Source organism: Falco naumanni, chromosome 8, assembly GCF_017639655.2.
Source record: "Falco naumanni isolate bFalNau1 chromosome 8, bFalNau1.pat, whole genome shotgun sequence".
NCBI lineage: Eukaryota > Metazoa > Chordata > Aves > Falconiformes > Falconidae > Falco > Falco naumanni.
The window spans coordinates 49,461,886-49,487,300 of NC_054061.1; the positions used below are offsets into that span (position 1 = coordinate 49,461,886).

The 25,415-nt window shown below is 41.5% G+C and overlaps 1 protein-coding gene across 9 annotated transcripts in view; it reads right to left on the minus strand.

Moving 5' to 3' along the window:
- PIKFYVE (phosphoinositide kinase, FYVE-type zinc finger containing) overlaps positions 1 to 25,415 on the minus strand; it is a 69,513-nt gene that overhangs the window by 35,393 nt on the left and 8,705 nt on the right. For 3 of the 9 annotated variants that reach the window (XM_040603783.1, XM_040603788.1, XM_040603785.1), the window contains exons 4-13: positions 22,117 to 22,235; positions 18,559 to 18,730; positions 17,630 to 17,837; positions 15,107 to 15,196; positions 11,828 to 11,966; positions 9,094 to 9,251; positions 8,164 to 8,275; positions 6,261 to 6,405; positions 5,597 to 5,764; positions 357 to 419 (exon numbers count right to left, since the gene is read on the minus strand). In XM_040603783.1, the coding sequence (XP_040459717.1) occupies positions 357 to 419; positions 5,597 to 5,764; positions 6,261 to 6,405; positions 8,164 to 8,275; positions 9,094 to 9,251; positions 11,828 to 11,966; positions 15,107 to 15,196; positions 17,630 to 17,837; positions 18,559 to 18,730; positions 22,117 to 22,235 (1,374 nt within the window). Of the gene's footprint in view, positions 1 to 356; positions 420 to 5,596; positions 5,765 to 6,260; positions 6,406 to 8,163; positions 8,276 to 9,093; positions 9,252 to 11,827; positions 11,967 to 15,106; positions 15,197 to 15,295; positions 15,575 to 17,629; positions 17,838 to 18,558; positions 18,731 to 21,176; positions 21,216 to 22,116; positions 22,236 to 23,015; positions 23,089 to 25,415 lie in introns of those variants that run through there. The other 6 variants (XM_040603787.1, XM_040603789.1, XM_040603784.1 and 3 more) reach the window with 6 other exon arrangements.

Consider the following 25,415-nt stretch of genomic DNA (forward strand, 5'->3'; position numbering starts at 1 on the left):
ACTCTGTAGAAGCATTCCAACTAATCATACCACATCTTTGTTTCCTTGCACAAAGTTAAAAACTGGTTACTTAAGTTTGGGAGTGGGGAAGTTGTGAATAGACTGGTCACACGTATTTTTAAAAAAAGTTTTTCTTTTGAGTGCTTTTGAATGAAGAAATCTGAGAAGCAAAAAAAGTTTAAACTTGCACGTGCATTCAAAGAAGTTAGCTTATCTACCAGTTTTGCCACAAATAAGTTCACATTTACTGTCAAGTAAATATTTCTAAAGGGTCAGTGCCCTATTAAAGGAGTATCAAGGAGTCTTCATCATTATATTAAAACCACACAACAGCAACATTTGAAGTTTCTCCTTACCTTTAATGAAAGCATCACTTATAGAGAACATCTGCTGCCCACCGTTTTCAGGATTCAAGTACTCTGAAGGAAGAGAGAAGAGGGAGGTAGGCGGAGACAAAAAAAAAAAAAAAGACAGGTTACACTGGTGTGCCCATATAATTACAAGGTACACGCCCACACCAGAAGACACAGCATTACTCATCTTAGTGTTCGGTCACCAATTTAGCAACAGCTTGATGAGTGTTCAAGACAAGAATATCCTCTCATTCTTGTTCTATCAAAAAGTTCTAATATGACAAGAAAATAGTACTTACTACTGTGAAGAAACAAAACCAAATTAGACATGAGTAGAGACTGAACTAGAAAGATAAGATTTTGCTTTTCCAGTTGACCCACTCCACATTTTTCTACATCTAAGTACAAACATGTTAAGCTGCAAGCAGACACCGTAGGAACAGCCAGACACTGAACAACCTTCTGGTCTAAAATACAGCTTCAGAAACCATTTTGCTCTCACACTCTGCTGAAGTACATCAGACAGAGAGAGGCCAGCCATAAGATTTATCTTACACAGTGAAGGAAACAAAACACAGCCCACCTTTCAAGAGCTAAAAGTTTACGTCTAAAATTAAGTGTTTTCAGGAATCCATGCTGACAGAAGTGGACTCCCAGCAATAAAGGAAAGCAAGAGATATATCACTTTACATATAGGAAGTAGCATGAAGCTCCATCTACTACCCTTGCTTAGCTTGCTAGATCTTGATCTTTCATGCAGGCTGGCTGGCCACAAAAAGCTTGTTTTCTCCAGAGGCCACTAGCTTGTTGTGCCTTTAGTCAGTTCCTTGCTTCTATAAAAAGGGATTGTACAATGCAAAAACAAGAGCAATGGCCCAATTGCTTATACAATGATCCAAAGTCCACAGCTAACCCTTAATCACCTTTCCTGAGACCAGTCCAGACCTACTGCCACAAACAGAATGCAAAGCCAGGCAGCTTTCAGACACAAACAGAAAGCAACAGAAAGTTGACAGGACACAAGCAATCACAAGTCTCTGAACAGCAGCACTCAAGAGACCCGTTACATACCACCATTTTAAAAATCTGAGCTTGTCTACAGTTGGCCAGCCTGCAAACAGATAATTAATGTACCAAAGGGAAGTTGCAGGCCTCCCTTGCAGCTCGATGGTTATTTGCAGATTCCTTTTGTCTCTTATATAGATTAAGAGTTTAGCATTACAAGCAAACCTACTGCTTGATAAAAGCTGGCTCACCCTCAGACTACCTAGACTAAGTCATGTCACGCTGCATCTACACATGAACATGCATACTAGCACCTCCATCCCTCTCCGCCTTGCAAGAGCCTCAGGGCAGCAGCTCCTGCTGTTAACACAGGCACATTTCTTACCTCAGATCACCCCTACATGCATCATTGCTCCACAGAATGTTGGGCAGGGGGGAAGGAGGAGGAGGTTCCTGTAGCATATTTTGTAGTCTTGTCTGCAAACCGTTAGCTATCAGGAGACTATCTTACAAGCATCCCTGAACAGCTTCACCAAATCAAAACAATAAAGAACCAAAAAAACCACCCCAGAACATACAAATTCCTAGGTCTGATATCTAAAGGCATCATTAGAAGCCAATACCACAGTGCACACAAATTCACAGGTCTCCAACAGAAACCTGCAGGTACAGATTTTATACACCTTACAGAATGCTCTGGTTAAACATCAAAACAGACTGGCCAGCAACAACATCTTTTACCTTATATGAACAAATATGCACACATCCACAGATATCCACTGAAAACTAAGGCGCACCTCCTCAAAAGAACAGGCACCAAAATGACTCCTGGCAACAGCACACTAATCCTTGGCAAGCAACGGTGATCACTAACTGTGTCACGGTTATTCAGATCCTCTGCTCTTTCCCCCTCTAACTAGATGCAGGCATCAAAAACTAACTACCCAAAATACTTGCTATCAGGATCAAGGATACCTGGCTGCAAAGACATTTAGAAAATAAAGTTTCCTGTACTGGTAACTGTATATCTTTAAGAACAGCAACTAAACCCCACATTTTAAATAAGTCATTTAATTTCTTCCCCAAATTTAAATGCAGAAAGCAATCTTACTTTGTTTCCCATTTTGATACACACCATTAAGTATCATTGCGTTTAGGCAGATGATACTATGAATGAGTCACCATACTCACTTGTAAGATACTACAAGCCAGCTAACGTGGAGTCACTAGAATTTCATAGAAACACACGAGACATTAGTCAGCCTGTAACATCACAAGAAGTCCTGCTATTAGACTCAGACTATATACAAACCACTCTGTTCCAAAACACAGCTGGTACATCACAGGCCATTGCTTCAAAGCAGCTGACCTCTGTGACTGATGGAAATTGCATATCCCTTAATCATTTGAAGAAACCCACTAACCGCTTAGATCAAAGTTGACCTGCACTTCTAGCACTGATGTTTTGTCCCGTCAGCCCTCCCCAATGACTGTAATTTACAGAGTTGTGAGTAAATTGAGTTACACTAGCCTCAAAAGGTGGGTGTGATCTTTAGTTTTACTTAATTTTCTTTGAAATAATGAAGTCACTGTCATCCAGTCTAAGGACAAAAGTCAATCCCAATGAAATCAAGCCCAATACGTGTGTCCAGATCAGTCATAAGGAAGTTACTGACCCCTGACAGTAACAAACGCACCATGTCACTGATTAACTACAGTACTCTGTTCTTAAAATCACTGTGTCCCATCTTGCATAGAAGCTCAACTATCTAGCCTTCGCTGTTTAATTACTGTGATTCTCTGTAACATCCTGGATGGCATCTTTTGTTGAATACACCCAGGATAAATCAGGAAAACAAGCTGAAAGTCTTTCCACTCTTTAGTATTTCCAGGTCAAAGTTTCAGAAGTCATCCATTTCACTACTCTAGGCACTACAGTATGCACTGTAGGTTTTGACCCACGTAATTTTTGAAAGCCTTGAAAAAAAAAACAAAACCAAACAAATCTAAGTACCCATGAAATTTCTGTCTCCCTATTGCCAAAAAGTGTTTCTTGCTATTCAAAATGTTGTCATTCATTTTAACTTGTTACTCTTTTGTTAGGTCTTTTTCCTCCAGAGATGGTCATGCCAGGAACCCTCTGTATTTGCAGGGGATACAGATTTTTCAAAAAACCTGCAGAATAATACCTACCTCTGCATGATGTGTTTTTTAATGACTCACACCTCCACCCTATCCTAGTTCTGGGCATATTACTGAGACTTTCCCCTCAAGGGAAATCCATTCTCTTAAAAGCAGTTTTTCCCAGTTTTCTGGGAAATTCTATAAATTACACTCCTGCAGAATAACCTGGGTAAGAGACCACACATTTCAGGCACAGGTAACAAACACCAGTCAGCAGAGATTCACACAAGATAGCAAAGTGCTGTCAACATATATAATTCAAAGACAGAACTGTCTCTCTCTCTTCAGTCACCTAACCACTTGCCTTTTCTGATCTTCTCTGAGCTCTCCATCATCAAAGCCTTTCTCACAAGAGCTTCAGTTCTGGCTATAAGAAGCCTTGATTTGGTCAACAGTTTCCAAGAGAGGCAGGATCTCTTACGTTTCCCCTTCATCATGTACTGCTCTTTGTACAAGGAGATGAAGACTGAGATAGGTCTGAAACCAGGACTATCACTCTGCTAAGTCCTTCAACACTGACCAGAATCAAGCTGAGTATTACCTGTTTTACTGCCAACACACACTCATAAACATGCTACAGCTGTAAATTCAGAGGATACTGCAGCACACCTGGGCCTGTTTCAAGCTCATTTAATCCAGCATCCCTCCTTCCTAAAAGGAATTCATTAATATATTCTCCCCCTCTACACCTCTGCTTCCCTGCAGATGCGTTAGCTTTTCATTTGATTAGGGCATGAGCCAGAAAGAGGTTGAAAGCAACCAATAACGAGCTGGTGTCAGCCATGCTGACAACCCATCCCTACTGTTGGGTCATCTGACAACTCAAATTTCAAACCTGCTCTGCTCCTCTCTTTGGAGGAAAAACCAAGCAGTTAAGATTTCCCTTCTTCCAGACATACTTTTAGCAAATAGCAAGAAGTGACTACAATGGGCACTGATAAATTCCTTCTCTAATTTGCCTCACTCTCCCTCCTGTGTCTAACATACTATGAAAGTCAGCTGTGACCAGTTCTCCTCCCTCACTCTCTTTGGTGACCGTTTCAGAAAATGCAATTTGTTTACAGGCATAAAGCAAGTCTTGCATGCTGATCCACGAGTCTGTTAGACTTTACAGAAGGATGAATTCATTGGAAGGAGTCCAAATTAATTCACATTGGATCATCTTGTAAAGTTGGAAATACTGAAGTGAGGGGAGGGAAATAATAATTAAGAATAAGAAACTCCTTAGAAGCAGCCAAAGACAGAAGTCTACAAAGCTGATGTAACCTTAAGTAAGGAATACATCTGTTGCTACCCAGCATGTAAGGCAACTAGAATATACTAGACCCAAGCCAGTGGCAAGCCCCAATTTCAGTCAGCCCTTGTCCAGGTTAGTGAATGCAGTTGTCAACAGGCAGGCACATTATCTTTCCATAAGGATTTTGCTTATAGTTAAGAGTCTTTCCATTTAGTACTTACTTAGGAGAAAAAAACTTTCAAAAGAAGTCTTCGACACTGAGTATTTTATTTCTTCCTACTTCACTTAAGTGGCTGTTCTCTTTTGAACAAATGTTACATACATGGATTAAGTTAGGCCTCATTGCTCATCAGGTAAGATTCTTCTGTCAAATGTAAGCTTATTAACATACAATTAGAAGTCAGCACAGAGCTCTTCCATATTGTGGTTTTTTTTGTTCTTTGGGGTTTTTTCTTGCTTGCTTTTCCAGTTTAATCTCAAAGTGTAGAGACATGTATCAAACTGGTTTATGCACGGACTATTTTTCCACCCCAGTTAGCCAGAAACTGTATATATGTGGATCTGCCCTGTTATGTAGGTATGCTTCAACTGCAAAGAGAAAGTCACAGGGGAAGTTACACACTCTGCAGAGAAGGTGTTTCAACAAGTCTACTGAGCCTCCTCAGAGGTGAGCACATCAAAACTGCAAGTGAGTGCCAGCTAGATATCATTATTTCCCCCTCTGTAAGACAGCTACAAAAGTAGTGTCCAAATAGGTCAGTATTACTAGGGCCTAGCTCTCCATCATGTGCAACTCCAGCTGGTGACTACCTCATACCTTTTTGGTCGGCAGGGTGAGGGGGCACATGAGGGTACTTGGAGTGCTTCTTGATATGGAAGTTCACGTTGTCCAGCTCCACGTTCAGGCTGATGGAAGCGGCTGAATCACTGTCCATTGTGGACTGGAAGCTGCTGACTGAAGTGCGCTTGCTAGGGCTGGCGGAGTCTTTTAGTGTTGGGTAAGGGGGAAGATACGGGGAGGAAAAGGGTTCAAATGGGTATCATGAGGGTACCGGAGAGGAGAAAAATTGTCTTTAATACATAAAGACCAGTGTGCATTACTAAAGGAATACAGTATTTTCATCGTTCTAATCTTATCTTCATGTGTGCATGCTGACATATTGGGCATTCTTTAGTGCATTACTGTAAGGCCCAAATTAAGCAGAAGTCTGCCCGAGAAACAGACGGCAGCGATTTACATGCTTCTCCTCCATTAGAAGTATGAAGCTTTACCAGTTCCACTAAACACAAAATACTGTATCCACCATAAGAAACAAGAGGACTAGCTAGGTTATAGTTTGCTTAGATCCTTACAGCCCATGCACGCACACACACAAACACATACACATATAAAGCAAGACACGGTTAAACTACTGTGTCCTGAGGGACTGGGGATAATGGGGGAGAAGGCAGAGTGAGAACAAGACTTGCGTGAAACTCACTGGCTAAGTTATCTTCTCCTTCATCAGCAATCTGCTCTGTGTCACTGTCAAACTTGATGTCTTTGAACCAGGATGGCTCTGAGTGTCCTTCTACAGAGTTCACAGAGTCACTGTCTGGAGATGGGGTTTCCGAGAACTCCGTGCTCTAGAAGACAAGGAAGAAAAAAAGGTGTTAGAAGTACAGCTCTGCTGAAATATTAAGCAGCTTTAGAAAGCAGTCTGCTACAAGTGCAGATCACATATTTTAAAAATCAGATACTCTCAGTGGGCTGAGCCAGGTTAGTCATAGAGCCACCCCCCTTGCCATGAAATAGTAACTCTTTGGGACAGGAAACAAGTACTTCTTTACACTTCCCACGTGCTTAGTCTCTGCCTTCTCCTCACTTCCACACAAGTTGTGACTAAGTGGCACTAAAGGACATGTCTATTCTACTGCATGTTTTCTGTCACCACATCCAGCTCAGCAGTGTTGAATACTTGCTATCCCCAGCCAAGGTGGCGATGACCATATCCTTTGCCAGAAACCAGCACACGCAGCTTTTGGAGGAGGCTAGTTCTAAGTTACTGGAGCGATCCTGTGACTGACCAAAGTAGCTCTAAGTTTACTCACAAGTCAGGCTCTAGCTGGGGCTACTGCATCAAAGCAAAGCCTGGCGAGGGTGCCAGAGAACCTGGAGAGCACCTAAGCAATTTCCATCAGTTATCCTGATGCCTCCAGTCAACTCAAGAGGAAGTTCTCACTGTCATTCCTTAGGCTACAGTGAGCGCAGCAAGCAGCTGAGTCAACACCACTGTTTCTCCTGACTCTGTCCAGGGGAAATGAGATCAGACAGCACTTTCGGCTGATAAGAACAAGAATTGGCTTTAAACCTTGAATAACACAAGCCCCCTACAAGTAGTTACAAACAGGGATCAACAAGCACTTGCTAGTTAAGGGAAAACTTTTACTAACAAACTGAGACAATGCAGCTGACTAGCTGAGATACCAGATGAAGCCTGGAGCAATCTCAACGGAAGACCATGTGACTGTGGTCAAGAGCTGAAATGCACAAGGGAGACAAGATGCTAATGGCTACACGCTTTCTGACTGAAGTCTATGAGACAGCTGAGCCGTTCTTTGTTGTAAGAAGCTGCAGAACATGAAAGACTCGGCTGAAAGCTTTCAGGTAATAGCAAGGCTACAGATAGATCTTGTTCAAGTTAAAAAAAGTCTCTCAGTCTCTCAGGCCAGTAACTGCTCTTACCTCTCAGCAAGTTTGACTGCAATGAAATACAGTACGATAGCATCTCTGGTCACTGGTTCCCTGCGTCCCCCTCAGCTAGCTAAGCTTATCTGGAGGCATGACAAAGACTCCCTTCCAATCTTGCATCATGTGGCTAAGGTACTGAATTCTTTATTCTGCCATCACTGGAGATCAGAAGGTGGTTACCAATATAATATGTAAGAAGATCCAATACTGTATATCTAAAATATTCATTCTTTGGAAGTTTTTAAAGAAGGAGTTTTGAAACAGAAGACCACCACTGTGTCTCAGTCACCAGTAACTGCATACAGACTCCAGATTCTGCACATGATAGCACAGCTGCCACAAGCACAGACTGTACCGTCCCAAGGCCTCCGTGGAAGATGTTCGCCACGAGACGCACTGGCCTAGACTGGAGAACCTTTCTTCCACTTTAAGCAGTACTACATATAACAACTCATCCACCACATAGGACAGCCTCAAAGTTTTCTGGGCAAATGCTGCTTAGGCTTTCCACTAAGGAAAAAGGCCTGGAGCCCAGCTCTCTGTACAGGAGAACTGATTCAGAAAACATACAATGGCTGTTGAGAACAGGATTAGAGAAGATTCTAGTCAGCAGCCAAACCCAGCAAGAACCACAGCTTTCCTACTCCTTTTACCTGTAATGGTCTGTAGAGAGCATACTCATCTCTGAAGAGCTGATCATGATGACTGACACATTCTAGCCAGCGTCCATCAACTAATGCTTGTCCTATTGCAATGGCTTGGACCCTGGAAGCATAAGAATAGAGATGGTTTTCTAAGTCTAGTCCTAAACACACATGGTTTATGGTACAAAAGGAAAGAGTAATTGGTGACACACTATTTGACTCACCAGTATCCCATTGCTATGTTTAACCAAACACTAGTTAAAATACTGTGGAGAGGCAGCAGTGTACTGATTCAAGTATGGAGCTACACAAAGAGACTGCCAGAACTCTCAACTCAGCTGAGGTGCCCCACAGATGATTAAGACATACTGCTTGTGATCCTCTAATATTGTTTGGTTGATTTACAGATACTGAGCATCTCTGCTGAGCAAGGACTGCTGGTCTATGCTTAAGAACCATCTCAGTTTTATCCTGTTCACACATAGTTAAATATAACAGATTCTTTACACTCGCTTACAAGGATAAAAGTCTGCCAGTCCCACCAAAAATCTAACCACCAAACACTATTACACATATATAAAATATATCTCTGATCCCAGGGGCAGACTTGCTCTTTGGAGTATTACTGAACATTTCTGGACAGTCTTTGTAATACACTCACTGTTCTACAACTGTTCAAGTAATACTTGTCCCATAAGCTACCTCCCACACCAGCTCCCAAACCAGACAGCCCCCTGTGCCCTGTTGTTTTGGGCCACACAGAGTTAGAACCCTACCTGCTTTGGCAGGCAGCAATGAATAAAACCGAGTTTTCTTTCTTTCTCACCTCCCTGCAACAGAATCTATCTCTGCAATCTAAGGTAGCCTATATCAGCTAAAACTCACAACCTTCTGTCACAAAGACAGAAGACACCTGCTGTCCTAAAGCACCAGGGTTACCTTGTGGTTATGTGCCCATTTCTAATGAGCCAGTTGACCAGCTCTTTTCCCACAATACAGTTGGGATGTGTCCGCAGCCAGTAGCGATGGTCTTGAAATTCCATCCCACTGTTGTGATGGCAGATTTTCTTCCAAAGATCTTTCAGCTGAACTGAGTCCTGGACAGGGAGATGTGCAAGTTACTTACTAGTCTGACCTTAGCACTGGTTTCAAGGACATCAACCCAGGCCCTCAGATCAGCTTCCAGATCAAGAGCCCTCTGCAAACAGGCATAAAATCTAAGCTGTTCTGCACACCCTATGTGAAGGTGCAAACAGAAACAGCAAACAAATGTGAGATCAGTTCCTTCTATCCTTCCTTTTATATAAAGTTGAGAATAAGAAACAAACAAAACAGGTACCTTCAGACTGAAGGGGGTTTTGTTTTTAATGCAGCAAGGTTTTGTACTGCCTACAAGACACATCCTCATTACTACCCTCTTGCACTCGATTCTCGAACTCAGGGGGGTGTGTGTAAGTATAGAGGACAACGAAAATCCATCCTTTGGAAAAAGGCTTTTTTATATCATCTGTGCTCAACCTAGGCTTTGTGAAGCCTAGTAGTCCATTATCAAGCCCAGATATAAAGCAAATACTTGACACAGCAACACACACTGCTATGTTCAAGTTACTGAGGATTCCTTTTTGTATTGTCCATTATCAAGCCTTTTTTAGACACTGCTAGCTTTGGCCACTGAGCAAAAAAAAGGTGTGCACCCCTCCTAACTCAACCATTTCTGAATCTCTGGATCTCTTCCTCTCACCACTTGGAACAACTGCAGCCTATACCCTCAACTTATTTTGGAGCCTGTTGAGCATGTGTGTCAACTCTTGTGTAGGCTATGCTCCATCCAAACTGAGCTGTCGCTGCACCTGGCCCCTTTTGCTTTCCCTTATGTGCCCTGGCTTGACACAGCACAATCCGTTGTTGCAGAGTGGGAACTGGGATTATTTTGAGCGCCACAGAACACCCCAAGGGGTGGAGAAGAGACACTGCAGCTCACTTTCTCAAATACCTCACTCATTCTATTTTTGTGTAACAGGGCGGAAGGGAAAGCTGTAATTAAATTTTACCTGGTTTCAGTTTTCCAGTTAACTGCCAGACCCACATTATTGCACTTTCCCAAGGGTGCCCTGAGATCCAAGAGTTTTGCTCCACTTCTGTTACTGGACTGGCTTTCTGCTTTTATTTCCAGCAGTGACTGTCCTGGGTATTATCCTAAAACCAGTGTCGGCAGCTCCCCTTCCATACACAGCACAGAGTCAAATGGATCAGTAACAGAACACATCACAGTATCACAAGATTTTGTGCAACTGGAAATTTCACAGTTCAGCTGCCTTGTAGTTTACCCTTAACTCACATGGTAAATCCAGTAAACTTGACAAACTGGCAGAACACAGCAAACGCTTTCAACTCAAGGGTTTTGACCTCTAGTTCACAGAAATATGTGCTCACCCCAGTGTATGTAGACCCTCCCCTACCTTTTATGTCATGAGCAAAGTTCATTAGTCTTCTGAACGGAATATATTAAGCTTTAAATTAATTCTTGATATAGTCAGCTCCACATGCTAAGGGCATTAAACAAACAGTGGGAATTCACAGAAAATCCTACATTAATTGACACTGCATCTTCTGCTCTGACATGAACAGAAGTGATACTGCCAATCCTTTTCTCCCCCAAGGAAGGAAACAGACAAAAAATTGAACACTGTGAAGCTGAAATGCACTGGGACTTGATAATCTTGGTCCAAGTTGCATTCATAGCATTTAAAATTTTATTTTTCTCTCAGTAACATATATGTATGGGGCAGTGTGGTATAAAGATGTGCCTTAAAAATGTTTCTCCCACACACGGTTATGCATTCACAGCACATCCAGTAAAGGAGTTGTACAACTGAACAGGAGCTAGTGTTTTCACACCTTCAGGAATACTTGTATGCATTCTGCTGACAGCAGGTAAATACCTGACAACACAGAAATTAGCCTTCCCGATTTAAAACTGGCAATGGGGAGCAATCTTGAATTTGCTAATGTGTGAAAACCACTCCCTTCCCTTCTCTGCATCTTTTTTGTCCCATTAGTTGGAAACACTTCCCCTCGCTCAAAAAAAATCCCTACCGTTTTCTACTGAACACCGCCTCTGTGGGGAGGAGATAACAGGATTACATAGAACACTGCTGTACATTGATTTTTCTTTGAACAAGTACGTCACTACAACCTTCTACAAAATGTTATATTTATTCTGCAAACAAAGAGGCGGGCCAAGTTATTTGGCCCGATAAGCTGTAACAGCTTTAACTCATTCATTCTGTATGCAGCCATTTAAAGTTTCCTATGTAGCCTACGAAAAATACAGAATCACATCATTGTGATACAGCTGCAACCATGATGGGTTTAACCCACAAGAAGCCACCACACACCAACTCCACACTGCATAACACACTTTCCAAGACGAAACCTGTAAACACCTTTATGTAAACACTGCATGAAACTATGATTTGTTTCAGGCAGATGGAAGCACCCAAAGCAGCATCAATATTCTCCAACCCTGCCCCACCTGAATGAGGGGTCCAGGTAAGGTAAGAGTGCTCAGAAAAGAGCTCTTAAAGGCAGCAAGATACTCCTGCTGCATGATATAAGAAAGACAAACTTCACTGCCTTCACAGAGCAAGACAAACAGAAGCCTGAAAGGTACCAGAAGGATTTTGCGCTCATCCTCGCTCGTCTCAGCCTTCATATGCGTGCGACTGGCCTGTGGGCTGACAGATGTCTCATAGGCAGGCACCATCGGTGAACCTGACCGATCCAGTGATAGGTTAGTGATGCTGGCCGATCTGTAGCGAAAGAGAGAAATATTGAGATGTAAGTGTTCATTGTGCAGTGCTTCACCAGAGCAGCCATTGATCTTGTAGCGTGCCAAAAAGGACCTTAAGCCTGTGACTTAAGACTCTTACCCCATCAAAGCAGAAGAAAGGATCCCTAGGAAGCAAGTGTACTGCTTTAGAGCATCTAAGTTAAATATAAACTTTTGTAAAGCTCTTTGTAGGAAGCAGAATTAAGTTAAGCTCTTTGTAGGAAGCAGAATTAAGTTAAGACACAGCAATTCATATATGTCTGCATTTGAATAGACTGAGGCAGGGATGGGATACTGGTTAAGTAGAAGCTCCAACAGTTTGGAGGCAAGACAGATGGCATGCCAGCAACAGATCCCATTACAGGATCCATGTAACAGGGCAGAGATTCCCCTTCTCCTTGGCTTATTTAAAATTCCTTCTCTCCAGCCCTCTGAAATATATGGTTGAAAGCTTTCAGAGTCTGGAAGTTTGCACACCTATTCCCCAGCTGGCAATCTTCCTTGTACTGTGATACGCAGTATCCATCTGATCTCAGCTTAACTGTTAGGAAATCTTGGCTAGTTCCAGATACCCTCTGCTCCAATGTCCCACAACTAGAGTAAGCCTCTGAATAACCAGGGTGCAACTTCTCATCACACAGCAAAAAGCATGCAGTGTAAGCTATTAATGCTAACAGCACTCTAAGGAGCGAGGATGGAAAACACTTCTGCATACAGCAACAGGGAAGCTCAGAACACTAATGCTGAACTGACTCAAGAGGCTTGCAGCAGTCTCAGTGATGAGAACTGTTGCCAGCCTATAGCCTTTGGAATTAAACTCAGATAACTCCACAGAGTTTGCTAAGTGGCTAACAGACACTCTAATTAAATTCCCAAGAATTCTCAATGGTTTGTGCGGCTGAGTCCTGGCATGAAATAGTAATGCCACCCTATTTCAAATTTTGTACTGCAAGAAGGCGGCACTGAAGGTGCAATAGTCTCAAAATCATTGCTTTTTCCTCCCGTCTCTTGAGGAGGAATACTGGTCTGATAAAGGTTTTTAGTTAGGTACTTTTTAGCAGAATCAAAGAAAACTGTGTTGGCTCTACATCCATGTAAAGGTGACATGCAAAAATTTTCTGTCATAGTCAGGCATTCAAGGCAGGCTAAAACTCTGCCAGTCTTCTACTGTTCAGATGCTCTCAAGTTTACAAAGTTAAAACTGGAAGAGTTACACAGCTTAACAGAAAGCATTCTTAGTGGAAGATGAGACTGACATCAAAGTCCACTATTAAGCACTCCTCCCGTGTGGTTTTTTTTGCAACAGTTACTTTAACTGTACCACCTACCTGTAATCAGCAGGTATTTTTTTGTGTAAAAGGGCATTTAACAAGCATTGTAACAGTCAGATTTCATATCTGTGTCTTTGTCATCACCAATTACATCTGGGACTTAATTGTATTTATCTTTTCTAAAAACAGAGGGGGAGATTTTGCAATGACAATCCCCATCCTTTAGAAGGACCTGCAAATGAGAAGTTCAAATCCCTCTGCTTGCAATGTTTGACTGTTGTGCTGGGTTTTTTTCCCTATAAATAATCAGTCTGAGAAAATAAACAACACGTCCCCCACCCACAGGGAAAACAAATAGTATTAAGTAACTTCTGCTACCTGCATCTAAATGCACTCAGCCTGCACCTTTTTTGCTTCATCTCATCTACAAAGTGGCATGGTCAAGCTTGCCTCAAAGAAACTTCTACAGCTGCTTTGAGAAGATCTAGAGGCTAGCATTGCTCAGCCCAAAGCCAATAGCTTTGTTTCCACAGGTTCAGAATTTGAGCAGAGATAGGTTATACCTCATCATTATTTCTCAAACGAGAGTCCAGACAGGCAAGTACTATGGTGAGGCCATGATTAGCCAGAGAGTTAAAATTTAACTTTAATATTAGAGTGGTTTGAGCCTGCCAGGTCCATCTTACAAACCTCCTACTACTGCATGTGTGTGCAAACAGCAAAGGCCTTTTAAAACAGACAACGGCAATTCAAACAGGATGCACGAGAGCATCCTCAAGTTTTCAGACATGTCTTGACGTCACTGCAGTTATTTAGCATTGACCTTTTAACTCTGAATTCCTTGCCATTCCAAAAATCTAGAATTGATTTTTGGCACTAGTTTATCCACCAGTACTTTACTTCCCCTAGGTGAGATCTTTGGTTCTCAGCTGTACAGTGTGCACCTATCTTCTCCTAACTCTTCCCATCTCACAGAAGATAGATTCCAAACAGTCCATTCCCTGAAAGGCACACCCAGCATCCTTCTCAGCAGAGTTCCCTAGTCTTTGCTGGTCCTGCCAGATCCCTCTAAATTGCTAAACATTCTGCATTCCTGCAGCACCAATGTAAAGAAGTCTCCGAATATCTCTTGCCTCCAACACTGAAATTTGGATTATCTTTGCTCTGCTTCTCATATCCTTGCCTCACCTTCATTCCCCCAATTTAACCATAACAGAAGTATGTAACCAGAACCACAGCAGAAGCACTATGAAGTGGAAATTACTTGTTCTTCTAATACCACTGTATTTAAGCTCAAGCATTCACAACTTCTGCTGAAGATCTCACATTTCCAAGTTTACCCAGCACTCTTGCATAAAGACCTATGATGGGATTTTAGCCTAAGGAAGCCCGGTAACTTAAAGATCGTAATTAATGAAAGTGCAGATGGAGCAGATAGAGGAGGTGGAGGGGAGGAAACCCACAAAACAAACAGATGAACACTACACCTCTGCTCCTCCATGACCTCAGTCTTTGCCTACCATTACCATATCCCTGTTAACTCCCTTTTCTTCATCTTCCTCAGAACCACCTTCCTTAGCCAGTTCTTCCCCTTTCTGTCCTCTTTACCACCACCTCTATTTGACTGACTAAGCAGCAAACTACAGGTTCCTCAAAAGTGGTATGTTTATTAATATGAATATGTGCCTAAATGGTCTTTCTGTAGCATTACATATGGGTAATGAGGTGTCCCTTTTTAAAGATGAAACAGCATGCTCAGTAAAAACAAGCCCCAAAATACAGGCTTTACAGATAAGAGTGTGCTAGGAGTGCATCCAGGACAGAAAATACTCAGATATGATTAGTTTACCTGTTCCTAGCTGGTGACTTCCCTGCATCCTCCTGCACAGACCCAAGGCGTGCAGACAGCGTGGTAGTTGAAGAGTCTGGGTGAATCAAACTGCAAGGAAAAGGAGCATGTTACAGATGTTTGAGAGATTTGCCACATGCAGCAGCATCAGAACAGTTGGAATTAAAATAAGGTTAACCATAATGTTACCTCTCATTCACACCCATGACTTAAATCAATGAGGGAATAGGGAAATCTTTCTCCAGCTGTGGGTCAATGATATTTGAAGGACAGTGCTCAAGTTCTCTCCATTCAGACATAAGTCTTGGACAATACAGACTCTTCCCACTTCTCGTATTATCTTGCCTTCACACCCTCTTCCCCTATATCACTTTCTTACACATCCTCCTTCTTTGCAGGCTGTCATTGCACCCTTTGGAGGCAGAGGCATTACCCTCATCTCCCCAACACATCATCTTTGCAATCCAAGCAATGCTATCTATAGCTATTGCTAGACAGCTTTTACCAAGACAGCCTGACAACCCTCTGTAACTGTTTAACCTGATCACTACCACCTTTGCCTTCCTTCCCCTTCCGCCCCAGGAGGAAGGACGGCAGATATTCATACACCAAAGTAAATCCTACTGGCAAAACTGTTAACAGATAAAAGCCACTACACTCCAACTGACAGAGCCATACTGGTTGTACTCTGGGATGCAGACACGTTACTAGCACAATAAATGTTCTTCATGAGAAAATGTACACAATACAACTTTGCCTGAGTACCTGTACTTGCCAAGAGTATACCACTCCTTCACTTTTAAAGGTCATAGCCCTTCAAGTTAGTTAAAGCCCATGCCTCCATGTTCCAACTGCTCAAATAGCAGAGCAAGATTAGACAAGTAAATACAGCATCACTCCCCTAAATGCTTTTCTCACTGTTTTGCAGTGTATGACAGCAACAGGCAAGAGCCTTATCTCAAATACATTATTTTGGGAAGAGACTCAACTCCCAAGTTTTCTTCTGAAGCAAACCACTTCTCACACGGAAGCCACATATTAGAAAAAGAACTTTACTTCCATTACAAAGCTGTGAGTTGCCACCTTCCACTGTGGTGGCATTTAAGTTCAATGTCTTGAGTTCACACCCTTGAAGGTCAATCAGGAACATACCAAATGCAGTATTAAAAATAGCACCATAACCCACTGCAAAGTTTTACATTTTACGAGCAACACTCACTGAACGAAATTACCTAATCTCGCTCTCTCCCTTTCACACACAAAAGCAGCCCACGTTTACTCAGTGTTCCCCAACAAGACTAAGTGTTCTACTACAGAAAGTTACTAGGCTTTCAAGAATAGCCACTATTTCCCTTGAGTACTACAAGCTGCCCAAAATAAAGACATAAATACTTGCTTTACATGTTCTGCCTACAAGCTGTTGAATTGCTATAATAAAGACACTAATAACACATCAGAAGACAGAACTAATGATACCATCTATTATTTTGTACACCTGAAGAGAAGCATTCCGAGCACACATACTTACTCCCCAATTCAAAATCTAGTAGCATTTATCCCAAGTATTGCAACATTACTGCTTTAGGTGACCATGACATTAGACCAGAAGTACTTTCCTTTAGGCCTAAAGCCAACTCTTTAATTGCTTCCATATAGGAGCACCATATTCTGAAAAGCAACATGCAAAGCAAGAATCAGGGCACTTTCTGAAGACAGTTGTTTTTGAGGTTTTCCTTTTAAAACTATCAGAACCACCAGAAGAGATTTGCTGAGAGGCACATGTCACTAACGCTACCCCTCAGTTAAAGAAAGACTTTGACTCAAGATTGTCTCCATAGTTTCATACCTGCCTGTTCTTCTGTTTTTAGTGAAATGAACACAAACACCACATCTCACTATTTCTCCAGCCCACCCTTAAATTAAATAAAGGTCCTCAGAAATTAGCTTGTATACCATTTGATTAGTAGTACAGCGATCTTTCATTCATGGCCTGAAAATTAAGAACGCCTCATTTGAGAGCAATAAGAAGAAATATACTTTGGAAGGAGGTCAGAGAACCTTTATAGCTGTCCTTTCAATCCCACTTCAGTTGAAACAGGTGGTTATTTCCACCTTTTCTCTTTCATTTACAAAGCATCTCTTTATTTTCTCGCTCAATTGAAAACCTGACAGGTAAAGCATCAGTGTTACACTGACTTGCCTCTCAATACGTTGGCAGTTAGAAGGGATGGGGTTTTGGTTTGTCTTTTTAAACTCTGAAGCTAAAAGCCTGCTCTGCAACTGGTATAGAATCACCGATTCAGTAGGTTAAAGTAAAAAACTGCAAATAATTTAAAACTCCACTAGGAAAGTTGCCACATTTCAACTCAAAAAGAAGAATACTAGAAACAAGCACAGGATTAGAATCTTTTTACAGATCTACTACTAAGTTTCCCAGATGGAAACCACCAGCTTTTGTCTAGGTATGTGTCAGCCTGAAAACAGTTACGATTCTGGAGCTCAGCATGAAACCATTCACTTTACCTTTGCCAGGTTAGATCCTCCTCCAGAAAGATGTTGCGGCTAGCTTTACGGCTCCCAACTGGTGTGCGCGGCTCGCCAGGATCCAGCACTGATACAGAACATGCAGAATCTGACAAAGCATTTAAGTCTTCTCCAATGGAGTTACTGTCTGTGGAGTGTGCGTAGCTTAAGGCTATTTTGCGGCAGTAAGTGCAGGCTCGGAGATCCCCTATGGAAAGAGGAACCAGAGAGTGTAAGTGAACAGGAACAAATAGTACTCTGTTCCTACAGGATGAAAGGTGTGTAGGGTAGAAAAAGCAGGGTTTCCTGTTTCAAAACCTCTTTGCTTGTTTAAGTCTACTTCTCATATCCCCTTAAAGAGCAAAACCCCAGATAACTGTACATTCAGGGAATTCCTCCAAGTCAAATGATGGATAACACGCGAGATCAGTAAGAGAGAGACAGGTTGTGGGGGTAGGGAGAGACAGCACATGTGCACACTGAAATCATGGTACAACAACAGCCAGTCAGATATGACATACCAGCTGATGTCTGGAAATAATTATCTCCTTCAGGAGATGTCTAGAGTTTGGTAACTGGTGAGTTTCCTTCACTCTCAGTTAGAACATGTGGCTCATAAAATTTTAAAACTACCACCACTAAGAGCAGCTTTTACTTGAACACATTTTTTGCAGTGAACATCCTTGTTAAACAGTGGCCATTTTTGACATCATGGATGTAGTCTTGGTAAAAATAAGCAGGCATGGCATAATCCACCATTGTGCATGAAGAAACTGGTAGAATTAGGTGCTGTGATTCTTTTTGCTTATTTCTAAGCTCACTAGAGACCTGTACAGCATTCTCTAGCAGATGCCAGAATATAAAATGCAGTAGCCCAAACAGAGCTGAGCACACAGAGAATGTTCTGCTTCTCAACAGGTAAACCCTACCTGTGTAGCCCATGAATTTTCCAGGGATTTCCTGGTTGCAGCATCGACTACAGAAGATCTGTCCACAAAGTCGACAGTGGTGCCTCCGCCGGAAGGTGGTGAATTTCTCACTGCAGTCATAGCATTCTTTGCACTGGCTGTCAGGCATCCAGTACTGCTTCAAGTCACTGTCCTACAAGGTAAGGCAGCAGAGAAAAGCCTTTTTTTGTAAATAAAAAAAAGCATGTTTGGACTCATGATTGCTGTATAGACCATGCATATGAAAAGGACAATTTCATATATTCATATACATGTGTGTATGTTCACACTCTCGTGTATAAGGCACACATATGCACAGAAAGGATTTTTCATGTGGTTTTACAGGGAGCCAGAAGGCTGAGAGAATTCTTAGCTGTGAGAATAAACCTAGTAAGCCTTTGCCTTCTTTATCCAAGATGCAAGCAAAGCAGATAAAAACTATCCTGAGCTGTAGAGAAAGGTCAAGAAGAAACCAACTTACGAAGTATTGATTGCTCTTCCCTCTCACTTGCCTCTAGCATATGACAGGCCCTCAAACAAGCACAGTTAAACAAAAAAAAAAAAAAAAACAAAACCAAAAACCAAACAGAACAAAGAAACCCAAAACCTGCACATTAGTTGAAGCTGTTATCCAGAGATAAATCAAATTATCAGGAATTATCAGCAGCGCAGGAACATCATTTCAACAGCTAACACTGGAATGTACTTTGAAAGGACTATGATACATGTGAAAAGTTCTGTTATATGATCAAATTCTTCAAAACCTCAGTAAATGGCTGTAAAAGTCTGTGTCCCAGATTGACATTGTTTCTAAACTCCAGGTTAACTGCCATGTGAAGACTACTGTGGAACACACATTCAGCAGATTTACAGCATGCATACAGCCACAGGAATTTTTGTCTTGTTTTTAAGACTTGAAAACAAAGAGTTAAAACTTACATTTGGTGTGGTAGCTATAAACAACAGAGCAAGACAAATCTCTCAATTATCATTCTGAGCACACCAGCTACAATTACCACAGATGGAGACAACTGCTAATGGTCACATGACAGCTCTAACTGTGAAACACTGCTAGAGTTCAGTTCTGGCAATAAGCCTTTTCAGAGGGACTGACTACCCTGAGTTTTTCTTAGGAAGGGGAAGTGCTGCAAGATTTTTCTCAAAATAACCCAAAAAGAGAGTAACCACAGAGAAGAAAGGTGATCCATATTCTGATTTTCACATAATCAAAAAAAGCACACCCTGGGGGTTTATTTTTGGATGTTCACAAAGTGAAGTTTGACATAGCTGCTAGACAACTCCGAGACCAAAACAGCTATGATCAACGAGACAACAATTTCATGCTGTCCTTACCCAAAAAAACTTGTACAGAGAGAGGCTGAAGACTGCTCAGTGTAGTCTATAGTGTTCCAAAGAGTCTAGAAATTTTTACAATGAACACTAAGCTTCAAGCAGGGAAAGATGCAGCAAAGAGCTTTGCCACGAACTGCTGCAAAGCTACAGGGGATGTCAATTAACAGGTTTTGCTACAGCTCTGCATGATAAGCCAAGCCTCTGGTTCTGCCACAAAAAAAGCAGCTGTTCCAAGTGTTAATGTCTCTGCCCACCATCTCTCTCACATTGCCTCTGCCCCACTTGCACCTGACTGGCTGTTTAGAAACCTGGCTATTGCTGGTGACACCTTCCAGCTCTCTGCCTTGCTCAAGTCACAGCCAACACTCATGATAAGAACAGCCTACAAAGAAGAGTTCAGAACACAAGTCTGGCCCCTATTTGCAGTAAACGTTGATAAGAGCAGACCCTTCCAGGATCTGACACATACCTCCTATAACAGTAAAGTGGTCTCCTGCAGAGACGGACCAAATCCACAAGAAACTGTTGCCTAGAGCAACTCAAGCAAGACATTGCTGCAGTGGAGGGCAGTGATGCATTACCATTTGCACAGAAGTCAGTATGCTGGCAACTAACATACTGCTTTCAGAGAAAGATCTAAACATACACATTTACTGCTGCATCCTGTTTTTTTGAGCACTTCTCCAACACCTTCAAAGGTGTCTGAAAATCTCGAGGCCCTTCAGAAGCTGCCACAAACTGAAATATAAATAGGGGCCACACTCAATGCCCTACTCACTGCAATGAAATGCTTTTGTTTCACCCTCAGAAATACTGCCCTTTCCACCAAAGCAAAGTCACTCTTACAAGTAGAATAGCATTTTAAGTTAAGTGAGCTTACGCCAAGTCTACCTGTAAAAGCTACCAAGACAAAAGTCTTTTTCCTCTTCAATCAGTTTAATTAAATGTACTTTTATCTGTTCATGTCTTGCTCCCAGACACAGCTATTTATATCATCACTTACACTTATGACTTCTTTTCTCAAATGGATCCTCACCTTAAAGGCATGGTCCAACAAAGCAGAGGAAGGTGAAATCAACAAGTCAGTAGCAAACACCAGACCCTTACCCAGCTGAATCGAACTTGATTAACACTGATTAATATTTGCTTGAAAGAAAACACTGCTGACCAATCACTACCACAGTAAGTAGCAGATTTAATTAATTATCAGAATTCTCATTACTATTTTGACAATCAATGTGTTTTACCTGCCCATGGTTAGTGTCCTGGTTTCAGCTGGGATGGAGTTAACTTTCTTCTTAGTAGCTAGTGCAGGGCCGTGTTTTGGCTGTGATGTGAGAACAATGTTAACAGGACACTGATGTTTTTAGTCGTTGTTGGATAACGTTTATACTAAGTGGAGGAAGGTTTCTTGGGCCCTGCCACTGAGAGGGCTGGAGGGGCACAAGAGACTGGGAGGGGACACAGCCAGGACAGGTGACCTGAACCAGCCAAAGGGATATTCCATACCGTGGGATGTCATGCTGAGTATATAAACTTGAAGGGTTATCTGGCAGGGAGGATTGTTGCTTGGGGACTGGCTGGGCATCGGTCAGCAAGTGGTGAGCAGTTGTACTGTGCATCACTTGTTTTCCTTTCTCCCTTTTCCTTTAGATTTTATTATTTTCCCCACTTTCCCATTATAACTGGTTTTATTATTGTTATTGTTCTTACATTTTTATTCTGTTTAAATTATTAAATTGTTCTTATCTCAACCCTTGAGTTTTACATTCCTTTCTGATTCTCCTCCCCACCCCTCTGAGTGAGGGAGAGTGAGCAAGCAGCTGTGTGGTGCTTGGTTGCCAGCTGGGGTTAAGCCATGACTATTAGGAATAAAACCATCAGGTAACACTAGATTAGGTAACAGAAGTGGGAAGGAGCCTAAAATGAGAGCACCTGGTCCAGGTCCAAGAAGCTGAGCAACTGAAATGTTTCACTCCCACAGCATAACAGAAGTTTGACACATCAAAAGTCAGCATTAAGTTCCATCGTTTCCCCTGCACTCACACAAGAATTTGTGAGTTTATTCACTCATCCTTCAAACATCTGAACCCCCCACACACAATGTACCTAAAAAATGAAGCTTAGAGAAGCCTGGTAACCAGTTCAGATTCTAGATAATCTGGCCTACAAATCCTTCCGAAGTACCTGGCTCTTCCCCTCCATGATTTCCTTGAGGCGCTTTAAAACGGTGCTGAGGCTTCTTAACTGAACTGCTGTTCGAGGATCATGACCTCCAAGAGGTGGTTCTACTTTCCTCCGATAGTCTGGAAGGGAAGGGACAGTAGTATTCATTTCTTCCATGATACATCAACATTCACATCACAACACAAAACCTCATCAGAGGGAGAAATGTTCACATATGTATGTACTTTACGAAGTTACAGTGTGTATCACTTTTTGACCTTGCACTCCTCCCCCAAAAGGAGCGTCTGATGTCAGATAGCTTGCTTTGATTGACATTTTAAATACCATCCTTTGTTGACAAGAACCGATTTAAGTTCTCTGAGAATGGAAACGCCTTTTAAAGAAGGGACTTTCGACCTACTGTATGAACCTTGTAACGAAAGTCTTTTAGAAAGCACTGAAGTCTCATTTTAGAATGCCCTCTAGAATATTAATACTTCCAAAATAATTGCAACAATACTCCAGGGCTGGTGTAAGTCAATGCCTTAACCTGAATTTATTTATAAATTATTACAGCAAGTCTCAGGACTCAATTGCTCAGTTTTGATTAAAAACAGTAACTTGGAATAAAATGCTCCCAGAAGTCCTCATCTTTGAAGTTCTTATTTTCCAAGAAAAAAGCTGAGTTGTTGAGAACCTGTACAGTCATTCTTGATTAACTATAGCAGAGACTCCTCAATAAAAAGTTAACACAGTTAGTTTCTTTCCTATAAAATGCTAGATTACTTTGAAGCACTGCTGTACAAGTTACAAATAGGATCCTTCTCTCCAGAAGGATCAGGACACACAGTGCTGCATTGAACATTTAAACATTTTAAAGAGTCATCAACAGCTTTTCTGAATAGTTTAAAGTTTCTTACCAGCTTCGTTGCTCTCCATCTGACTAGCATTTTATTTTGATTCCCCCTGGCACTGGAAGAACAGACATGGCTGCTTTCTGTTTACTGCTTCAGATACCACTGATGTCAGCGGGAATGCTGACAGCCCCGGCAGAAGCGTGTTAACTATTGCTGTGCAGTAACAACTAGGCTATTCCTTTGTGTGCAGGTAAAACCCCTTAGAATAACACAATTAAAACTGCAGGATTCCACGCCCCCTCTTCAGGTTCTTAGTAGACTTTTTAGTTAATCAGCCCACATGTAGCTGCTTAATGACCTATGTACAATAAAGAATCCACAAGAGGAGAGGATTTTAAAGAGATTCTAGAGTGTTTAAACCCAGTCCTGTGGCTAGCCACTTGGAATTAAAAAAAAAAAAAAAAACAAAACAAAAAAAACACACCACACACAAAAAACCCCAAACAAATACACTTCTGGACAGTACCAAGTCATGTATTTTATAGTGATTAAAGGGACTTTAAATATTTCAAGAAAACATCAATACCATAGTAAACTTTGCCTCCTCCTTACTTCTATCACAAGATCTATGCTGCATTTAATTCCTGGACTTTCCTGCTGTAAGTTCTGAATTCAATAGTATCTTCTTTCCAGGAATGTTGCTTCCAATTCAAAAAATTACTATCAGGCCTCCTTGCCCAGCTAGTGACAAATCTTGTCAGGCAAGCAATTCCCAAAGTACGAACACATACAGCAATGGGGAAATGCCACAGGTAACTCCACACTGAGCTATGCATGTTACATAAAACAATGTCAAAAGGATGACATCTACATTAGAAAAAGCATTCCGTCAGCAGTAGGAGCACATAGCTAACCCGTTTATTACTAGAGAAGCTGACCAATTCTCAGATTAAAATTCAGTTGGCTTTTTTTCCTTTTCAGTCATGTGATTTCACCCCTTCTGGGGAAAACACACTGGAGAGCAAGAATGTAAGAAGTTATTATTCTGCAGTACAGGACACACTGTGTCCAAAACACTGTCCTTATAAAGACTCACATGTATCAGTCTTAGGTTGACTCTTAGTCCTGATTCAAATTCTATTACTATAAATACCACAGCCATTTTCTCAGTTAATGCACGCATGATTTACAGAGGTATGTTTTCAGCATTGTAACTGCATTTCCTTATTTCACCATTAAATCTGCAAAACTCACACTCCCTTCCGTAAACATGCAAACTGTAAGAGTATTTTTCTTGCTTTGCCCACATAACCATCCAAACTTCCATTAGTTGCACTTCTGAAGAGATTTCATAACCTTTTTTTTTTTTTTATTATTATTTGATCCCAAGAGGGTTGACCACACTTATGCATCTAAGCAGTGGTAAGCTTTTTCAGGGGTCCTGAAGCAGCAAACTCAGTATATGCTGCTAAATAAATAAAAAACCCCAAAGAAACAACATGAAAAACCCACACACCTCCACCCAAAAAAAAACCACCCCACACACCCCACCAGCCACAATTAAAGCTACATACAAAATCAGCTTTTCAAAATAAAGTTAAACTTTGTTTAACTGTTATTTAATCCTTTATGACAATCAGATCAGCTGCACAAATTTTTGCTTGTGATTGTCCAACAAGCACAAAAAGAACTCCAGGAAGTCAAGACAGCTTCCTCGTGGTTTTAGTATACAGAGTCCTTATACTTTTTCAGTCCGGAACTCTATCACATCTTCATCCATTTACTCTTCTTCCCTAGCCAAACACTCATACAAAACAGTCATTTTTCACTTGATATCATTTTGCATTTAACAAACAAAAGCCAGCTGCATCTCAGCCCTTCAGTGTGACACTCCAACATGAGCATGGAACACATCTTTTCAGGAGTACCAGCTTATGCAGCATTTGCATTTTTCCTATCCATTCCCTTCCCATCTACATGTTTGCTGAACAAAACCTCACAAAAGGAACCCCATCTAGATTTTCCATTTGATTTATTTCTAACCTATTTCTCCTTTTTAAACTAAAAAGTAACTCCTACAGCTACTACAGCTAAAAAAAAAAAAAAACCACCACCAAAACACAAAACCACAAACTCATATTTCAACAGTACCTCTCATCCTTCTGATATGTATTCATAGCTACGGATCCTTGGCAATCCTATACATCCTTTGAAATACTGTATGTTTTCCTCCCTTTTTTCCTACTCTCCCCACCTGAACTGTGATCACTAGGAAGGAACCTGCAACACCATTCCAGCTATCATTACCTACTCGTACTCAGCACACTCTTCAGAGTTCAGGCCACGGAAAGATTTGCTCAGTAAGTCATGCCGTTGTTCTGCATCCTCAATTACTGAATCACTTAATATATTTTTCCAGAGTTTTTCATGACCCTAGCTATTTTAGCATTTATTTTAAAGTGA